Here is a 15,647-nt window from a genome sequence, read left to right on the forward strand (position 1 = left end):
ATCAATATCAATTCCAACATGTCGGCTCTTACCATTACAGTTTTTAAGGCTAAAGTCACCTGAACGAAATTTGCTGAAACATCGTTGACACTTATGAACATTCAAAACATTTCCATAAACTTTTTTGATATTCTTATTGGCTACAGAGGCATTGTTTCCCTTCTTGTATTAAAACAGCATTACATGCCAATTGTGTGTCTTGTCGTGTGCCATCACTATGAGGGATTAGAGTACACTAAACTATATATATTATATAGGCTACATTAACGTGACGTTTAGGTGGTTTGTTTAACTGTTATACGTGACGTACATTTTTTAAGGGGTGGTTAATGAAAGTTTTCTAAAATGTGATATTAATTTCTTGAAGACCTAATACATTTACTTACTCAAATGAATAACTAAACTTGGTCTATTCTTTTTATATATTTATTTGGAAGATTGAGCCACAATTATGCTTTTAGTACATCTAAACTATTAAAGGATACCAAAATGCAAAATATGAGTCATTAGTCAAAAAATCATTGTGCTACTAGAAAAATGCAAAACACAAAAAACAAATGGTCACTGTGCATGCTTGAGCAGTTTTAATTTGCTGCAGATAGGTCAGATAAACAGAAAAAATTGGTCCTTGTTCACATGAGTGCTTCTAGCCTTATGCAATATCTCCATCAGTTTGGCATTTCAAGTTATAGCTGATGTTTTAGTATACTTCTCAGCAGTTTAACCACGCATAAATAAAAACTAGTGAGACACACCTTCATACACTATAGGCTCCTGGCTCTGGAAGGCCACTAAGGTTGGTAGGTTTTTGACACCATATTGAGAAGCCTTTTCTTCATCATCAAGTTTCACAAAAGGAATGTTGTGTCTGTCTGTGTCATCATCAATATTTTCGAGTTCTGTCAAGACTCTTGTGCTTTTTTTACTTTCTTTATCATCTGGAAAAAAGGTTTTATGAAGATAAAGATTGTGTTTTGCAAATTCAAAATTGAACAACAGTGGCATGGTTAAAGTAAAATATATATTGAAATTAGCTATAATTAATCTATATTTAGTATTAGGAAAGCACACCTCTGTCTAATAATAGGCCCATCTCCACTGAATTTTCATATGAATCCGATCGTATATTACCATGTTGGGTTTGCAAATGTCCCAAATACAGGAACAGCTACATAAATGTCACAAGAAATAAAGCTCACAGTCCTTTTAAAAAGGAGTGGTTATTGGATATATCATTGGTGGTATCAATGTTTAAGAAGTTCAGCCCAACAAATAAAACTAAGATGATGAAATTGAATGCTGCCTTGAAGTTATAATTCCTTGGCTAATAAGCCAATTATCACAATTATTAATGCAAGGAGTCAAGTTTATGGTGTTTGTTTTGAGTGCCAAAATTGGGATGAAGAACACTGGAAAGCTATCATGTGGAGTAATATATCTCACTGTTTATTCTTTACTTCACACAGATTAGTCTGAGTTTGGTGATAGCCTAGAAAATGTTTTGAATATGAATGTTTTAGATATACTACCCCAATCATAAGTGATGGGGTAGTATCCTCCTGTGGACCTGTTTAGGCTAGGATGAACTTTACTGGTGACTGTTAAGTGAGCTAAGATTACCTTGTCATTTTGTGACATTCTGAGCAATATTGAATGATAATGCCCCATGCCATACTGCACACTATATCAAGCAGTGGTTTGAGACAAGTATAATATCTAGAATGTGCTTTGACTAGCCCAAAGTCCTGACCTGAATACACCTAAATGCTCTGTGGCATTTTGGAACACAGCCCAAGAAATAGATATAACACATCCCAAAACCTCATTACTCTTTGATCTGCTGGCAGTCTATTCCATCTGATGTGTACTAATGATTGGCAGTAAATAATAATAATAGCTTCCGATCAGAATAAGATAAGTACTTACAACAACAAAACTAAAAATCAACCTGGCCATCAGTATAGCTAATTAAATAAATCTTTTCTACGTTTCTTCTAATAAAGATTAGAATGCATTGTTTCATCATTTTGGTAACCTTACTGTTAATGATATTTTCAATCATAATCTAATAATATCTCACAAAGTTCAGACAGATTAATAGAATTAGATTAGTCCCAAACAATAGGCACTATTTTAAGTTAACAATCTTTATAGTAAAAATATATTACCAAACAATAAATGAAAATAAAAAGTAACAACATTCCACATACCAACTACTATAATCAATACTGTTAATGAAAGTAACAATACATAAGCACTATAGCATTTTAGAAACTAAACTTATTACCTATTAAAATAGGGCATCAGTTGAAAAATATACCAACTTCTTTTTTCAATGTTTGCTATCCAGATATTATTGTCAATATATTATACATAGTTATTAATTTCTAAATTTTTTAAACAACTGTTTTGTAATAAATTTTACAATGAAATACATGGATGTTTAACAGAATTAAAAATTCAAAAATGAAATAGCTGGTTTAAACAGAATTGTTTTCAAAAGCTTCATACTATAAACTAAAATTATTCAAATTTTCTACAAGTGAAAGCAAAATTTGAAATGAAAATGTGGCCTTACAAAATAAAACAGCCAACAAGTCATTCTTCTTAACCAGTTTGTCTAAAACCTCATCTGTGATATCTTCTATTTCATCGCTGGATTTTTGTTTAATAAGCCACTTCAATACTTCTTCTTCTTTGGTAAGGTCACCTGAGATGTGATTTTTCAAGGTCAATAAACAAACAGTTATCTCTAAAATAGGCAACATTCACAATCTTGGTCACTTATAATATACTTACTATTTTTGATATTATTTCATTTGATTTTTGTACAATCTAACAGTCATTCATTACACCATTTAGTAGCATACCTGTTTCACAAGCTGTCTCTCAGTATTTAATAAAATCTCTAACTTTGATCAACTCACTTACCTAATATCTAAGGATGATAACTGAATTGTCATATATTCCATTTGTATGTTTTATAATATGTAGTAATATCATTTGAACGTTCTTCAGTTTACCTACCTGCACAGTTTAAAAAATTTTGTTAGAAGCTTTGCATATTTTCATGTGGCTGCCATATCAAAACATGTAGGGCTTTAACCAAACTTGTCAAACTGTGTACAAATAAATGTTGTGTTTTATTTAATTTATGTTACTTAACTGATTTTAATATAAATTCAGTTGTCATACATTAACTGGTAGATATGTGTATCTAAATGGTTGAGAAAAAATCAAGCCACTTATATGTTATGTATGCTGTCTCTAAATTGTGCCAGAGGACTCACTATGTGTGAAGAAGTTACAAAATAGAGCTACAGTTATGTAGTTAATAAAATTAACCTTCAGTGTCATTAACTTTGTTAAGAATATTAAGTTCCATATCCACTCCTTGATTATGCCTGTGTTATTTTAAAGTGATCAATTTATAAGACGCACAGCTGAGAGAGAGTGTAACATTATAGCAGATTTCACAATTGTATTACATACATGTGCAGATGGAACCCAATATAACAAAAAGAAAGAGAATTATGTATAAAAAAGACATCTTACCTTCATAAAAATTTGGAATCTTATCTTCAAAGTAGACAAGTGTAGGAAGATGATCAATGCCGTATTCAGCTGCCACTTTATCATCATCAATCTTTACAAAAGGAATACCTTCTTTATCAGTGTCATCATCAATGTCTTCTAATTCTTGCAGAATTTTCTTGCTCTTTTTAGAATCTCCATCATCTGTTTTTGAGATAAATTTGTACATTTTTGAAAATTAAATAGTTTCCTTCACGTAGGCAGATACAAAATGTAAAAACACCTATGGTACAAAAAAATACAGGTAAGTTGCGGTTTCTGTTCCAGGTTATTTAATATAATAGGTTGTAATTCTGTGAATATTAAATGGAAGATAAACTACTCACTTCTAATAAAAATGCAAGTTTACATTGTAAGTGATATACCTGTTTATGAAAAACCTAAATAAAACTAAGACAATCTACTCTTGTAAACGTTTTCTAAAGATTCAAGTTATTTTTATATATAAAACCAGAATTATAACTTGTGCATTTGATACTTTAAGAAACTAGAGCTGATTCATAAAATATCAATGCAAGCATTGATTTTAAAAATAATAACTCATGAAAAAAAACAAAGTACTCATTCGTGAAATAAGTATTCATATAGAAAATTCAAGTTTATTAAAATAAAATGTTTACTCATAAGATTGATATAGTCAATAAAATTACAAATAACATCAAACAAATAACTATCTTGCTGGATATTTAAAACTATAATGATTATAATTTTATAAGTTTAAATTTGTTTTTAAGCTACACATTTATGTGCAAATAATTAAAAGTATTCATATTATATGAGAAATTTTGATATCAATATTCATTCTTGAATTAACTTTATTTAATGAGAAAAATGGATAAAACAAACTGTTCTGAAATTCTTTGACTGCTGAAAATTTTTAACAAAAAGACTGATACTCTGAATCATAGCTTTTCTCAACAGGTGGTCTGCAAAGAGCTTGACAAACAATAATTTTTACATGTACTTTAAAATACAAATATATCCTAGTTTTTGGTGATTTCACCTGATCCGTATTAGTTCATTTAATCACATGTGAAAGTTACTGTTAGGTTTAGTTGGGGTCTGCAAGGACTTTGTATATATTGAAAGGGTCCACAGAGCTCAAATGTTTGAGATTCAGTGCATTAAATGACACCCTTGTTATGTATAAGGCAAAAGTCCTTAAATGCATATTTTGCAGTTAATTCTGAAACACACATAAAAAAAGACTAATTACTTACAGAATAAGACAGCTAAAAATGGAGATTTTTCAATCAAAGAGTCAAGGGTTTTGGCAGAAACATCTTCAATGACATCTTCTTCCTCTCCTAAGTCTCTGAATTCAACCAACCAACTGAGGACATCTTCCTCATTGTGAAGATCCCCTGGATATATTAGAATAAATTCATCAGTAAAAAAAAATATTCTAATTATATCTTAAAATATTTGTCTTGTAACAGTTTCTGTAATGAAATGTATACCTTCTTGAGTATGGGTTTGGCAATTAAAGTATTTAAATACTAAAATATCTAATTTTTAATGTTCTTTGATAAATCATCCAATTTTGAGAATATTTTCAATAACGACAACAGTAACAGACTCTATCAATCTGAAAAAAACTTCTTCAAAGAACTAGATATACAATATTTTATAGTCAGCAGTGTTGAAAATTTAGTCTAATGAACAGAATTGTTGAAAATAACTACTTTAGGAGAACCTTTTATTCACTGAATGCAATTATTCAATTAATTTCAGAAACAATAATCAAAACTGGCACTATAATCAAACCAGTAAATGATCAAATCTAAATACCAAATATGAGAGTATGTTCCAGGATAAATAGCACATGTAAAACAAGCCGAAAATGTCATCCATTCTTACATCTGTACATGTGAAAGGTGCACATAAGTGATGAAATACCAATTCTTGAAACTGTGTTACAGTACAATTTTCTAGACTCTATTACATGTTTTGTTTTATATTTGGGGTATATATTATACTTTTCAGACTCTTTCTTCAATGTCAATACCAAAATTTATGCAATTTTGAGTCACAAAGAAATATGTACAAATATCTGTTACCAGTTAAGAATGATCAACATTTGATCTTTTTAATACCACCAATTGTGATCATTCTTCATTAATCAAGTCTTTTAACATCCTTTAGTTACAAGATATGCTTCATATTCTTACATCACAAGTAAAATTTTCAAAGAAAACCTCATTTGGTTTTCCTTGTACAAAATCCCACAATTAAAGAAATGTTCAATAACTATATTATTTCTACTAATCACTTGACAAGCACAGAAATTAAAGTGGCTTTACCATCATACAGTAGTGGAATCCTTTTTCTGTAGTAAACAAGAGCTGGTAAATCCACCAGATTATATTCTGATGAAAGACCTTCATCTGCTATCTTCACAAATGCAATGCCCTGTTGATCTGCATCATCATCAATGTTCTCTAGTTCTTGAAGTACAGTGTCACATTTCTTACATCCCTTTTTATCTAAAGTTTCAACAATATTAAGATTTTAGTCTAGATACAGCCCTGATGCTTACTACTAAATTCTGTCACATACAGACTCACATACTAATAACCTTTTACATTATGTATTAAATTTAAATGTGCTTATAATTATTGTTTAAAGTTACATTCACTACTAAATTACATTTGTTCTTAAGATTTCACACAAAACATTTAAGTATGAATATTAAATATAATTACTATAGTATAATATTACATAAAGTCTTACACAATAACAGCAGTTTAGTAGTTTTGAATGCTTTAATTACTATTCAATTTAATTAACATCTTAGGTTTTGTATATCAGGTAATTATTTTCCAATAAAGTTCCTGAATATATTCATAACCAAAGACTTGCAACAAATCAAACAATTATAATATTTTTTTATAAAATTGCCAAGAGTCCTCATTAAACAACTAACTTGGTATGTGTAATCTTATTTTAAAGACTGGAGTAACTTGTATTGTCATGAAGTTGTCTCAAAGATTAATACATAAGTATTAAGGAAGATTTTTGGACCTGTTACTGTGACAAATAAAAAATAATGCTGAATGGCTAATTGCACAGTGGCTAAAATATATTTGTTTTTGAAAGTAAACGTAGCCATAATAATTCCTGCTGTAAATATATTTTATCTTATGACACATGAAAACCCAATTGACATTTGATTTTTTTGAAAGTCTGTAAAAAAATTTTTAACTACTATCTTAAGCAGAGTATATCCAGGTTCATGTAAAATGTATTTTAAAACCTGTTTCTTAAATAAATTAAAAAGTGATTTAAATATGTGATACCCAGGAGTAAGGTTTACTAGTTTTAATTTCCTTGCTGTATTAAGGAGAGTACTTGCTCCACTACTAATTGGTTGTCAACAAAAATTAAAAAGCACACACAATCTGACATGGAACACCACATGAATTACATACACAACACAAAACATAGAAAAGTTTCCTTCAGCAAGGATAACTTCCAACTTTTATTTTGCTTGAACTTTATGCCCTATTGCTTTTTGCATCAATCCCTCTTATTTTTTCATCTCCAGGGGTAATTTCTCATATTTCATTAACAAATCAGGTTGAACAGTTGTAGCTGTGGAATCAGTGTCTATTAGCATACTGCAAAGTTTTTTATCATAAGCCTGTTGACTTGCGGATGATTTTTCTCAAATAATGAGATTTTTTTCTCATTTAGAATAAATGAAATATTCCCAATTGTTGATTCTTTACAGTACCTCTTTGTAGTATGCTCTGGGAGGAGTTCTTGTTCCATGCAAACTTTACAGTTTCTCACAATATGTTCTTTCAAGTTATACTTGACACACCTATTTCCTCTGTTCAGTTTAACCAGTTGTCTGATTAATTCTTTCTGTTCTAGATTATCCTTAGGGGAAATTGATATTTCAATACTACAGGATCTAATATTCCTGTAACTTCATGATGACCCCATTAGTAGTTTATCTGTAACTTTGATGGATTCCAGTTCCATCTCCAACTGCAGAACTTCCTTTAAAGATGTACATCTAGTCTGCTTTAGACACTATGGCATCTTTAAATTGATCACATACTAAGGACTCTATCACCTCACGAGGACCATCTGGGTAAGACACTCAGGTAAGCTCTTCCAAGTTTTCTGGAAGTTTGGCTAAAGTTTCTTCTTTCTTTTGTACTCTGCTTTGGAACCATGGAACTTCTTGCTGACATGACACTACTGAACCTGTTAGTTACGGTGGTTACCAAAGCTTGATATTTGTTATAATACTCAGCTGGATGGTTACTTAGTGATGTCAAAGCTGGTCCCTTTAAATAGACAATAAGACGGATGGTATGTTGTTCATTACTCCATCCATTCACTTTTGAAAGTATTTTGAACTGAGCCTGGGATGACTCCCATTGCACCTTCCAACCACAGTCCATTAGTTTCTCTACTGGTCGATGTTGAACTGGTCAGGTGAATTCTGAAACTGGATTTGGTAGTGTCATGGTTGGACTAGTCCAGCAAGGTCCTACAGTAACAGGTGGTACAGCAGTAGTGGTAATAGGTGTATAGGTTTTATATTCCATACTTAGTTGTGGATAGTGTTTCTGGTTGGAACTTTCAAGCCAATGCAGAAAAAGGTGTGGATGGTTTAATCTTTGAATTTAATAATTTGTTTTCCAAATGTCTTATTCTGTCATTGATGTTATTTTCTACTTCAATATCATCTTTATTTACTTCACTTTTGACTTTGTCAATGTCCTTTGTACTTTTTTAATATTGTAATTACAGCCTTTCTATACTTCTTTAATCTCGTTGTTGTAATCTCTCTGTACTGCCACAATAGTTTTGTCTATCTTTTCTTCAATCAGATTGATTTTTATTTTCCATGCTTCTTTAAACAGTACATATCTTTCTTCTTGATCTTATTTTATTTTTCTGTAATTTTCTTCTTGGTTCTCTTTTTCCCTAAATCTTGTCTTAATAACTTCATCATTCCATTAAATGTTGTAATTTTTTCTTTTCTTTGCAAGTTCTTTTAAGTTATCAGGTGAAATAATTCAAAGTTCAGTTACTTATGATATGAAATCAGTTTATTTCCTCCTCCTTTAAATGTTTCTATAAGGTTGAAGTTGAATACAGCTGTAAAATGTTGTAAATTGTTTAGCCCTACAAATGACATCATACATCTTTAACAACAGTACTACGATTAATACACAATCAATCGAGTTATTTGTACAGAATAACATCATAACTTTCTTTTATCTAAACTTTTGTTCAACTCAACTCACTTTATGCTCCACAAAATTTTTTATTTATAATCTAGATTCAAAAGTTCTAGAACAATTTATATCACATCCTTAGTTTTCTAGAAGTTTTAGGCCTATTTTAACTTCCCAATCTTAACGTTATTACCAATAACCCACAGCTCCCTCTAACAAACAAACAAATTACAACATTAAAAGTATAAAGCTTACAACAATATACAGCACAAAGTGTAAATATTTGGAGCTAGACTATGTGTTGAACTTAGCTAAGTTTTCTCTGTCTGACGGTAAAATGATTATGGGAACATAAACTTGCATTTTTCATTACATATACATTATGAAATATTTGTTTAACAGGCCTGTTGGAATCAAGCCACATGTAAGAGATACTTATGAACTCTGTAGAAAAGTAAACATACATCTATAATTATCTCAACAAGAAACATAAACTAAAAGCAACTGTTTTGAATAAAATAATTTATATTTTGATGAAATATGCAGGTCTTCCATAAGAAAAACAAAGGTATAGTAAAATAAAATTACCATTTGGAACACAGAATCACACTCTTAGCAGTTTAAAATGCTTATTACATGAAATTCAGTTATTTTCATTTTTGCTGACATTTTGAAATCTATCTAATACCTCATCTCATATTAATTTTTTCTATGGACCAAATCATCAAGCTATTATTAAAAAGAAAACATTACAGCAGATTCTCTATCATAATCTTAGGAATATACGATTATTTATAGATATGTGCATGATTCCACACAACACCTAATTGTTACATTTTACTATCTTATACACAATTTATAATTTAACATAAAATTTGATTTAATTACTAAATGTGTTTATTTGATAATACTACAAAAAAGAACATCTACCTGCATGCAATAAACTGAAGGACCAAGATATTAAAGCAATTATACCCAGTACTTCAAACTGGGAGATCTAAGTTACATCCTTGCTGTAATAATAAAATATAGTCACAGTAAAATGATCATTTTTAAAATGTTGTTTTGTAATTTCAAATTTAGAAATGTAAAACATATATAATTTAGGAATCACAAAGTATGTTTCAAAATTTTCCTCCTCGAAGTCTCTAGCATTACATGTTTATCTCACTTTACACTCAGACAAAAATAGAAGCAAGGCAAATCTCCAAACATTTCCCCCTCAGACTAAAAATAGTTTGGGTCTAGTACATTGTCCATGATACATCAGCATGGGATTGGAACTAAACAATTCATTCAAACATAACCCTGAACAAAAAATGTAAGTTAAAAATGTTTAAAAACAACCAGAGTTACATATATTTTAATCCTGATAACATTTTATTAGGAAAATTAACATGATTACAGCATATATATATATATTAGTCTACTGTACTATGATCTATAATACAAAATATTTAAATTATCTTTATAACAAAACTTTTTATCACTGTAAAGATATAACAAGTAAGATGATGAATACAGAATATTAAGAATTTTCAATGAAACTACTTACAAACTTCTCTCTCTGAATTTTAATCTCATCCTTGAATCTTTTATACTTCCTTAAACTTAATTGATATTTTAGCAAATAAATTGTTCAAAAAAGTACAGAATATCATCTTCTCATTTTTAAGTATTTTCCAAAATTTGGTTCCACTTATCCATATAATTTTAACTTGCATAAAATAAACATGATAAAAAAACTGCTGACATAGTGAGGCATAGCAAAAAAGTTTTTCTACATATATAATTATAAACTAAATTATTAGTTTAAAACTATAGAGAAAGAATAAAATTAAGGTTTGCAATAAAAAATAATAATGTAGTAACAATTTTCAGGAAAGTTTTTTCTCAAATATAACTGTATTTCTAAAATATGTTGCTGAAGGTTTAGAGATTTGAATAATGTAAGTTATAAAATAATGGCTTTAATTTAAACATCTGCTTTAAAATACATACAGAATAGAACAGCTACATAGTCAGTTTCATCAATAATCTTCTGAAGAAGAACTGGGTTAACTTCTTCAATTTCATCTGGCAGTTCCATTGAATCCAAGTCAGTCAACCATTTGAGAACTGCATCTTCATCCATAAGATCTCCTGTTAAAGAACACTAGACTGTATTAATATTCAAGCCATTGCAGACTACATCTCCATCCATAAAGTATGCTATTAAAGAACAATAATCAAAACTTATACAACAAATCCACCAAGGACCCTTATTTTCATTCATAAGGTCTGTCGTAAAATATTAATTAGTACTTACACTACAGCCAATTTTATCTATAAGCTTTACTATCTGTTCTATTTACACTCAAGCTCATTTAGAATCATATTTTCATCTATAAGGCATCTAGTTTAACAATACTAATAGAAAAGCAGGACATACAATATTATTGCCACAACAGATGTGCCATTTCTCTTGGATAATGCAAGAAATATTTATTCAAATAATGATGTATTATTTTGTATGGTTACTTACAAAAACGTTTTTTTTTATGATTGGGTACAGTTTTGTCCTTTCTGATATTTCTGTTTATACTAACTTATGTATCATGAATCAGACTATTAATGAAATCAGACAGAGTTAATTTTTAGTAAAGAATTTACTATTTTGATGTCCTTATTACCTATGGGTCACATTGTTGTAGTTTCTATTACCACTTGGCTCCTAATCTTATTGTTCTTTGACATTTTTGCTATTCTAACAGTGTTGCAAAGTACATGTTTTTCAATCAAATGACTTCCATATGCATATATACAAGTGTTTATTTCAAAAACAACTCTGCTTCAGTTTTATCTTTGCGGGTCTTTCACTTTCACTTGTTTCCCATTCAGGAGAGGCTTACCAGCAGGAGTTGATTAGGTATTCAGTATCTGGTTTCACTGGTTGCTATTTCATTCTAGATTCATGTGTGTAAAGTTTTCTTTATTTGATGTCTGTTACACCTACTCAGACTGCTAATGTAATGTTCTTCTGTGAATCAGCAATAATTTATGGGATTCCAGTGCTGAAGTTCAGGTATTCACTTATCTATGATGGATGGAGCACAGACAGCTTATTGTAGCTTTGAACTTGAACACATAAATTTTTTGGCAACCTGGCATCTATGTAAGTGAGGTGTATCTTTATCACTCACTCACTGACTCTGTTCTGGATGACTCCTCTGTCTTGACTTTAGGGTGTCATCTCAGACTTTTATTTAACTTCATGTGCTTTGAATTAATCAGTTTCTTCACATTTTTTTATTCCTCATCTATGATTCATCTCTTCCAATTCAGACCTTTACTACATCAAGTAGAGATTGTGGTTGTACTTTATGTTACCTCAGGACTTCTACTCCCATGTGTTGGTGGTCTCACAGACAACAGGAGATTTGCCACAGACCTTTCCAGTCTCATTTGTTACAAAAATCCACCTCATTTCTATGTGGAACCTGTGTGAATCACATGACAATTCCTTCATCAAGGTTTTTTGATGACAAATGGAGGTTCACATGCCTCTTTTATACACATACTGATCCATCTATCTTCATTTTTCACATGATGAAATGATACATCCAAGTATAACCCTCCATTTTGATCTGAATTAGGCTCTCTATTTATTCACATGTGTAGTCACACATTTAATTGGTCTCCTATACATATTCAATATGACTGTCATCCTTACATGGATGATTAGGGGACATTTGCTCACTAGTTACCTCACACTGCATTGCCCTCCCAGTACACTTCTGCTTTGGGTTGGACTGTCCAGGTCTTAGCTTATGCCTACTCAATATCTTTTCATCTAAGATGCTGTATTAAAATTATTCTCTTGAACTTTTCACCCTTCTCCTTGGGTTTTGAAAACCCCCAAGTTTCACATGCAAATATTTCTCCATCTGTCAATCACATACTCTCTGATTTGGGAATGATGGTTTCTCTTTCAGTGGTGGATATTCCATTCTCACATTCTTGGGTTGTTTCACATGCATGTAGGGAGTTACTGCTCTTGTTACCCTACTGCCAAATTCTTGTACTCTTCAACACTTTGACTGTGGTGACATATATTAAGAGGTTAGGTGAAACTCTTAACAGCATTTGCTTACTGTGATTTCTTTGAGCATTTTTGCAGCTCCATTTACACAATGCCTTTCTTTGAGCTGATACTTCTTGGGTTGTCCTCCATTTGATGCTTATGTGATAGCTGTGCATAATCAACTGAAGCTACTCGTTTTCAGGTCCAATTTCTCAAGTGGTAGCTTTGAGCTTGTTGGAAAACAAATTATAGCTACACCTTCATTTTTTTCTTTGTTATTGACCAAGATTAGTTGATCCCATTTTCCAGTTCTTCTTTCCTAGGTTGGTCTGCTCTATCATTGGGTTCCACTTCTATTATCTATCTGAAAGGAATCCTATGTATGTATGTGTATATCTTGGTATGTAAAAGTGGATGCATGTATGTTTATCACACCAGAAAAAAAAAGTCTAAACTTTCGAACATCACACACCTCTGCATTAGTCTTAGACACATTCACATTCCACTTTTTACAATGATGCTCCATGAATGTGTGTTGCCCTATAGATGAAACCACTCAATACAGTCTCTTCTTATGTACTGAGAATTTGTATCTATATCAATTCATCCAGTTAGAACTCTCACATGTTCCTTAACCTCTGCTATATCTCCATAAAACCCTATTCATACATCTTGGGGTGTCTGGAGTTCTGATATTTTGTGATGTATAGCAAGAGAGAGCGTAAGAATGTATATATATCATGAAAAAAACAATATAAAATGTAGGGACTCTCTCAAATCACATACACTTTTGTGTTCCATGAGAGAGCATTGCTCTTCAGTAGTGGATTAAGGGTGCCATCTAATGCTTCAGCCGGAACTTTTCCCTTTTCCATGTGTACATCTTTTTATGGCACTGGAGATTTCACCTGATGTCTTTGCTCCAACCAAGATGGGATTAATCCACGTTTTCTTTTCGTTTTTTTATGTCTTCATGTTCCCATTTTTCTGTCCTTGCACTATTGAGCCCATCTTTGGGGCCTATGTGAGTTTTCCTTGGTTCTCCCTGGGTATCCCTAATTTGGCTAAGATGTAACTCTCTAGCTATTCTAGATATGGGTGAAGAGGGTTTACTGCCTCTAGAATATATCCTCTCATAATATCTGTCTGATTCCCAGAAAACCTTCTACTGAAAGAGCAGGATATAATATTACTCTTATCTGTTTATGTGACTAACCATATTCCATTGTTGGTTCTACCAGTGCTATATACACACACTACTACCACTCTTAAAACCAACCCCTGTAGCACTATCAAGAAGGGTGTCATGGACAAAGAGGTATCCTGTCAGTTGAGAAGAAAGCCTTCTTTCTGAGTGTCCATTAGGTTCAGTTTTTTTTTTTGTATGGTTGATCCACTCCACTCATTCTTCCTAGACTTTACTTCTAAGAATTTGTTTCTCATTCTGGATTCTACTTGACTGTGCTCAGCTACAATTCTTTTGTAGTCTAAATAGCTTGTCTTTCTTAACTATAGTTGTGGCTCATCAGTTTCACCTTCTATACAATGTGAGTATTCTAGCTTTCAGTATTTCAAAGGTACATAAGTCTGATTTTAATTTAAAATTTTTAGAATTAAAATTAATTTCAAACAGTTAGTTATCTCTGAAATATCTTCACTTCTGCTTCTCCCCAACGAAAGCTGCAATTTTCCTGCATTGAAAATATACTTCAGACAGGTACTTACTTATGCTCAAATACATAGCTATTCTCTTTCAGTGCTGCCCTCTATTTGCAAAAGAGATTTTTGCATCCCACAAGCCTTTCACTCCCACATACTCTCGGTTCACATGGTTTAACTGAATCTTGCACGTAAATTATCATGCGACAAACCTCCACCAATAGACATACTCCACATACACACACAGGTAACTCATGTGATTCTCTCTGTGCCATTTTACCTAACTATCACTTTAAGTTTGGCAGAAACCTAAGCACTGGTTGACAGTGGGAAGGAAGGGTGGGCAGTGTGAGTGGAAGTAAGTACCTGTTGGAAATATATTTTCAATGAGGATTATATGTGGTAAACTGCACCACTTCTGTATTAGGTATAGTCTTTGCCGAGATGTAGAAAAGGTATGATAGATCTGGGTGGAAAATTGTGAGGAGCACATCCCAATGGGAGAGAAAACAATTAAACGGTGACTCAAACCACAATATATCATACTTTCAATCTCCTTGATGAACAGTATGTGGGTAAAGTAAGGGATGTGCCCCATGATGTACAGTGGATAGGATACAATGGACTGTACATGACAAGTCAACTGCATGCCAGGAACCAACATCCATGCAGGGGTAGGAAAGAGGATCATATCATCTTCACCTCAAGTTCAGCTGACTGGAGGGAGAAATACCATTACCAATTGGGGAACAGGGAGCATGTGAGCAGAGCAAAATACAAATATTGCTTGGATATGGCTTGAATGGGTAATGAAGAAAAACTTTAATATAAGTTTAACATAACAGCAAATGTACAACATTTCAACAAGGTTTCGTCATCATCAGGTATTCATAATGTTCTGTTGTTGGGCTTGTTAGTATCAATTTTGTTCATGAGTTGAGTTTTGTTGAGGTGAATGTTGGAGAGTTTTTCAACAATAGCAGGTGAAAATTTATTGGTGTGAATGAAGGAATACTTTATGTGGTTAATTTCTTCATTTATGTAGTCTGTTGACAGAGTCTTGTGGCTGTGTTTATGAGGTTTTCAGTGTATTGGTTTTTTGTGTGGTGTCATGAGAGGAATTCCAGGAG

General features: G+C 31.7%; 1 protein-coding gene across 1 annotated transcript in view; it reads right to left on the reverse strand.

Annotated features, from left to right (window-relative positions):
- Positions 1 to 15,647, reverse strand: part of LOC106457322 — a 168,395-nt gene that overhangs the window by 133,684 nt on the left and 19,064 nt on the right. The window contains exons 2-7 of the mRNA XM_022383191.1: positions 10,797 to 10,937; positions 5,898 to 6,080; positions 4,815 to 4,958; positions 3,556 to 3,738; positions 2,579 to 2,710; positions 756 to 938 (exon numbers count right to left, since the gene is read on the reverse strand). Coding sequence (XP_022238899.1) covers positions 756 to 938; positions 2,579 to 2,710; positions 3,556 to 3,738; positions 4,815 to 4,958; positions 5,898 to 6,080; positions 10,797 to 10,929 — 958 coding nt within the window. The 5' untranslated portion in view covers positions 10,930 to 10,937. The remainder of the gene's footprint in view (positions 1 to 755; positions 939 to 2,578; positions 2,711 to 3,555; positions 3,739 to 4,814; positions 4,959 to 5,897; positions 6,081 to 10,796; positions 10,938 to 15,647) is intronic.

Source organism: Limulus polyphemus, unplaced genomic scaffold (genome assembly GCF_000517525.1).
Source record: "Limulus polyphemus unplaced genomic scaffold, Limulus_polyphemus-2.1.2 Scaffold316, whole genome shotgun sequence".
NCBI classification, from domain to species: Eukaryota; Metazoa; Arthropoda; class Merostomata; order Xiphosura; family Limulidae; genus Limulus; species Limulus polyphemus.